Below are 6,114 nucleotides of genomic sequence, written 5' to 3'. Positions count from 1 at the left end.
AGGGGCCGTGGTGGAGAGATGCCTGGGGGAGGCCTGAAGTCCGGGTGCCTCGCCAGGGGGCTGAGCGAGAGAGCAGGAGCCGCAGCAGCTGTGCGAAATCCCGAGCCAGAGGCCCACCGGAAACAGCCTCTCCAGCGCGCAGTTAAATCTGACCTCTTGGCTGCTGCTCAAAAAGTGCTCCCTGCGAATACCATCGAGTCTCTGTTCCAGCCAAGCCGGCGGCTGGGAGCGAGGGTGGGACGGAGCGGAGCGGAGGGGGTGGGCGCAAGCCGCACACACAAGCCCTGCAGTGTCCGGCCCGTGGAAGCCGGGATAGCCTCCGCCGCGGGCAGGCAGCAGGGTCGCGGAGCCGGGCTGCGGGGGGCGGCGCTCGGGCAGGACTCGGTGTTTGGGACAGCGGAGCCTGAAAGCGCGGCGCACGGCTGGGGCAGAGGGGGGGCGGCTTGATCCGCCGTTTGGAGGAGCCGTGCCCGCAGGGCCCTGGCAGGCTGTCGCCCCCCCCCGGGCATGGCACAGGGCCAGCCGGCTGGTCGGGGTGCCCCAGAGAGCCCGTGAGGGGCTGACCTCGGAGGGCAGCTATGTAGGGCCCTTCTGCCACCTGGGCCCCCTCTCGCCAGCTCCGGGGGCTCTTCCCACGGCACCTGGCGCGGCGGCGGAAAGATGCGTCGCTTCGAGGCGCTCCGGCGCTCCTTCCCGTTCCTGGCCCGCTTCCGGGTCTACCGCGTAAGTGGACGTCGGCTCGGTGCCCGTGGGCTCCGCATCCGGCCCCTTCGGCCGGGGGCTGCTCTATCCCGGCCACGGCGGGGCGCAGAGAGCAGGGCGCCCTGGGGGCACATGCTGCCTGGCCCTTCGGGTCTGGCGCCGCCCCGAGCCCTAGACCCTCCCCCTCCCAGCCACGGAGCCCAGATACCCCCACCTGACTCCACCGGCTGCCGGGAGCCCTGCGCCAGCCTGGGCGCCGCCTCCTCCGGGCATCCCTCGCGCCGGGCACGTGTGTGCTCCAGCCTGGCCGTAGGGCGACTGCCCGCCCCCTCCCACAGGAGCTGGGACGCCCTGGCCTGTGCCCGGCCCCTGCTCGCTGCCGGCCGCACCCACCCTCTGTATTTTTAGACCAGGCTACACTGTGGGGAATTTTAATTGTCGGCTGTAACCCAAGAGCGCTGGAGACAGAGCCCAGCCCCAGGCTGTGTCTGCAGATGGCAGTGGGGGGGGGGGCTGTGTTTGGTGGCTCAGATTGGCTGGGACTGACTCCCCAGATTGGAGGTGGGAGGGTGGGGGGCAAAGGGGCGAGGTGCTGGCCCCCGCTGGAGGGGGGAAATGTGGGGCACCGGGCCCCTGCATTCTGCTTCTCGGTCGCTGTGTAGGCCATCCCCCAAGGTGCCAGGCGCTGGGCAGCCCCATACGGGCCCTGCCCCAAAGACCCCAGGGTGGGCGCTGCCGGTGCCCACAGGAGGGTTCTGCCCGTGGGGTGGGTGGGCCGAGGTGGATGCCGGAGCTTGGCTGGGGAGCCGGAGACCCGGCCAGGCCGGAGCTGGAAGCGTCTCTGCCGAGCACCATGGCTGGGAGGGGTGCTGGGGGGGTCTGGGGCGGCGTGAAGGGCAGGGCGGGCGGGAGGCACCGAGGGGCACGTCTGGAGGGCAAGGGAGACCCGACGGCAGAGCCTCAGCAGGCACCTGACTCCATTGACCTAGGCTGGGCAGCCCTCCCCCCCCCCCCACACGTACTGCTGCAGGGGGGCCTGGCGTCGGGCATTGAAGAGCTCGGCCCAGCACAGTGGCCACGGAGCAGCCGAGCTCTGGGGCAGGAGGAGCCTGGGGGCATGAGGTGCAAAGGGACCCCTGCCTTTTCCATCCCCCATCCCTGCTTGCTCCCCACAGCTGCCCAGCCTGGCCCCTAGGCAGCCCTGTTGGCTCTGGCTCGGGCAGGCCTGGGGCTTCCCCGGTTTGCCGTGCTGTTCCTGGAGCCGATGCGGGGAGACAGAGCCCATCCCGCCGCGGTTTGTTCTCTGAATATTAGGGAGCTGCTCCCTCCGGGAGTCGGGGCCCCGCACAGCCCGCCCGGGGTCACCCCCTCCGGGAGTCGGGGCCCCGCACGGCCCGCCCGGGGTCACCCCCTCCGGGAGTCGGGGCCCCGCACAGCCCGCCCGGGGTCACGCCCTCTGGGAGTCGGGGCCCCACACGGCCCGCCCGGGGTCACCCCCTCCGGGAGTCGGGGCCCCGCACAGCCCGCCCGGGGTCACGCCCTCTGGGAGTCGGGGCCCCACACGGCCCGCCCGGGGTCACGCCCTCTGGGAGTCGGGGCCCCGCACGGCCCGCCCGGGGTCGCCCCCTCCGGGAGTCGGGGCCCCGCACGGCCCACCCGGGGTCACGCCCTCCGGGAGTCGGGGCCCCGCACGGCCCGCCCGGGGTCACCCCCTCCGGGAGTCGGGGCCCCGCCCGGGGTCGCCCCCTCCGGGAGTCGGGGCCCCGCACGGCCATGGGAAGCGGATCTACCGGGCGTGGCGGGGCCAGGGTGCATTGGGGCCGGGTGGGCGGCAGGGCACGTGCCAGGCTGCGCTCCGAGCCCTGTCTGTGCCACCGACAAGCTTTGCTGCCGGGCAGAGGGAGGGCGGGACGCCAGTGGGCACCGTGTGCCAGGGACGGCAGCCAGGGGCCCAGGCTGGCATTGCTGCTGCACCAGCGGCTGGCCTGGGCAGGCTCTGAGCCAGGGCAGCGCCACCGGGAGGACCCCTCCCTGCATGCCCACCGCCCTCTGAGCCAGGGCTGCCGGGCACTGCCCATGGGGGAGGGGACTGCAGCAGGGCCCCCCGACTGCAGCATGCAACAGGCTGGGTGTGAGCACACGGCGGGGGGGAGGGGCTGCTGCTCCCAGCATGCAACAGGCTGGGTGTGAACACACGGCGGGGGGGAGGGGCTGCTGCTCCCAGCATGCAACAGGCTGGGTGTGAGCACACGGCGGGGGGGAGGGGCTGCTGCTCCCAGCATGCAACAGGCTGGGTGTGAACACACGGCGGGGGGGAGGGGCTGCTGCTCCCAGCATGCAACAGGCTGGGTGTGAGCACACGGCGGGGGGGAGGGGCTGCTGCTCCCAGCATGCAACAGGCTGGGTGTGAGCACACGGCGGGGGGGAGGGGCTGCTGCTCCCAGCATGCAACAGGCTGGGTGTGAGCACACGGCGGGGGGGAGGGGCTGCTGCTCCCAGCATGCAACAGGCTGGGTGTGAGCACACGGCGGGGGGGAGGGGCTGCTGCTCCCAGCATGCAACAGGCTGGGTGTGAGCACACGGCGGGGGGAGGGGGTGCTGCTCCCAGCATGCAACAGGCTGGGTGTGAGCACATGGCGGGGGGAGGGGCATGCTGGGCAGCCTGGCGCGTGGCCGTGGGGCAGCGTGGAGCAGTGCCGTGGTGCCTGGCTGGCGGACGTGGCGGGTGGGGCTCGGGGGCATGGACGGGGCGGTGCCGGCCTGGCCTCGCTGCGCCCGGGAGCTCTCCTGTCTCTAGAGCTGGGCACCCGCCTGGGAGCCACGGGGCAGCCTCTCGTACCCTCGTGGTTGGCCCCTCCGTGCCCTGGAGGCTAGTTCTGTAGCGAAATCGCCCCATCCCCAGCCGCCACGTGCTGCCCCGGCCCTAGGCACGTGGTTGCCGGTAGGACAGGGCCTCGGCCTGCTGGGCCAGATCGGGAGTGGAGGATGCAAGCAGCCGACGGGGGTGGAAGGGCAGCTTGCCCAGGGAGGTCTCGGCTTCGACCGGGGTGGCCCTGCCAGCTCCGGGATGGATCCTGTCCCCGGACGAGGCTTCTCCGGGAGCGAGAGCAGACACCTGGACATTTTTGTCCCTTGGCTCTGCCTGTCCCGGGCGGGGCGGGCGCACGGTGCAGCCAGGCCTGCTGCACCAGCCTCCCTGAGCGCCGGACAGGGTGTCCTGGGCGGGAAGGTGGGGCCCGGGGCGCCGTGCGGGGGGGGAGGGGTCCCCGCAGGCCGCCCCTCAGCCGGCCCTCGCTGTCCCCGCAGACGCTGCCCTGCAGCATGCAGGCGGAGGAGGGCACGGACTGGCTGCTGGAGCTGCTGGCCGAGGTGCAGCTGCAGCAGTACTTCCTGCGCATCCGCGACGACCTCAACGTCACCCGCCTCTCCCACTTCGAGTACGTCAAGAATGAGGATCTGGAGAAGATCGGCATGGGGCGGCCCGGTGCGTACCACCTCCCCCCCGCGGCGTGGGGCCCCACTAGCCCCTCACCCCCCGGGCACCGCCTCCCCCGTAAATAATAATGGAGATTGCCTGTCTCCTAGAGCTGGAAGGGACCTTGAGAGGTCATCGAGTCCAGTCCCCTCTCTTCACAGCAGGACCAAGCACCATCCCTGATGAATTTTTGCTCCAAATGGCCTTTGCAAGGATTGAACTCCCAACCCTGGGTTTAGCAGGCCACTGCTCAAACCACTGAGCTATCTCTCCCCCTGGCTCCTCCCAGGGCTGGGTTGGGGGGCGGATCCCCCCGGAGGGGCTAGGGTTAGGGGTGCTGGGGGAGGGAGCGGGGTGCGCCTGGTGACCCTCCTTTGCCCCTGCAGGCCAGCGGCGGCTCTGGGAAGCCGTGAAGCGCCGGAAAGCCATGTGCAAGCGCAAGTCGTGGATGAGCAAGGTAACGGCCCGGGGGCTGGTGGAGCGGGATGCAGAGCGGGCAGCTGGTGCGGCAGCCAGGGGCCATGCGGGCGTCCCCACCGGCCCAGCAGGGCACAGGGCAGTGAAGGCGGGACTCTGGCCCGGTGGCTTTGGATCCGAGCAGCATCCTGCTGCCTCCCGCGGAGGGGGATCTGCAGCCCTGGCCACGGCCTGTGTCCCTGCTCTGGGGGGAGGGAAGCTCCGTGCCCCTCCCTCACCCGAGGGGGCCTGCCCGAGCTGGGGCCGGGGCGTGGGGGGAGTGGGCGGCAGAGAGCCTGCTGGGAAGCGTAGTCCTGCCGCGCTCTGCGGCGCTGTGCAGCTGGCCGGAAGCCGGGCCTGCGTCTCTCTCCAGGGGGGGAGTCCTGCGTGGGAGGAAGGGGCCAGCTCGAGGCAAACGGGGCTGTGGGCCAGGGCTCTGTGAGGTGCCCCCTGGGCGGCGCTGGATGCTCCCTGGCGTTCGTGCTGGAGGGGCGGAGGGGAATGGGCAGCGGCTGCCCGGATCGCGAGGGCGGCGGGTCCGTCTGGTGGCCGTGTGCCGGAGCAGGCTGGCTCTGGTGTGCCCCGCAGCTCTCGGAGACAGCGGTCAGACTGGGCTGCGTGTCGCCGGCGCACTGGGGAGCGTGTCTGCCCCAGGGGCCGGCAGAAAGGGCCTTCCCCTGGGATTTGCCTGTGCCCCGGGAAGCCAGAGACGTGTTAACGAGTCCAGTGTGCATCCCTGCCCAGTGCTGTGCGCTCCGGAGTGTGACCTCAGGGGGCAGCGATTGTCACCCCCCCCCAGCCATATGGGGGCGCTCTCTGGCGCCAGCCACATGAGACCGGGGGGCCCAACGGTGCTGCCCCCTGAGTCAAATGGGCATCTCAGCCAGCCTCCTGCCTGGCCACCATTCCCACTGTGCCAAAGCTGCGGGCCCTGCTGCTCTCGAGCCCAGCTGGGGCAGAACAGGAGAGTTGGGGTCTGTCAGCAAGGAGCCTGGCATCCCCAGTGAAGGCTGGCCTGGCACCTGTTTGGCTACAGCACAGGCTGGCTCTAGGGAAATGCGGCCACCTCTGGGGTCCAGCCAGCCAGAGCTCATCACAGCAACCCCTGTGGAGTGCGCCCCCTGCTGGGGCACTGCAGCGCAACGTGGGTTCAGCACTGATCCTCCCTGGTGGGCAGGCCTCTCTTTGCTGTTCCACAGCTGCCGCGCTCCAGCCCAGAGGTGGCTGCATGGGGGGGCTAAGAGCGGTGCTGTGGATTCGTGAGTGCGGGGCACTAGAAAACCGCAGCCAGAGCTTAGAGCCACCCGCCCTTTGCCTCCCGCCCGGGCGTTGCTGCCATGCCGCCGCAGGGTGTGACCCTGTTCCTAGGCTCTTCCCCTGCCCTGGGAGCTGGCCCCTCTATGCTGTCTCTGCCCACACACCAGCCTAAGCTGCCTTCCTGCTCCCCACCTGCTGGCCCTTTGACGCCCATTACAAAGACT

General features: G+C 71.1%; 1 protein-coding gene across 1 annotated transcript in view; it reads left to right on the top strand.

Moving 5' to 3' along the window:
• The first annotated feature begins 259 nt into the window (after positions 1–259).
• Positions 260–6,114, top strand: part of TNK2 (tyrosine kinase non receptor 2) — a 28,927-nt gene continuing 23,072 nt past the window's right edge. The window contains 3 exon segments of the mRNA XM_075938203.1: positions 260–723; positions 4,009–4,186; positions 4,564–4,634. Coding sequence (XP_075794318.1) covers positions 661–723; positions 4,009–4,186; positions 4,564–4,634 — 312 coding nt within the window. The 5' untranslated portion in view covers positions 260–660.

Source organism: Pelodiscus sinensis, chromosome 10, assembly GCF_049634645.1.
Source record: "Pelodiscus sinensis isolate JC-2024 chromosome 10, ASM4963464v1, whole genome shotgun sequence".
Classification (NCBI taxonomy): Eukaryota; Metazoa; Chordata; order Testudines; family Trionychidae; genus Pelodiscus; species Pelodiscus sinensis.
The sequence above is the reverse complement of the archived record's forward strand: the minus strand, read 5'-3'. Positions and strand labels throughout refer to the sequence as shown.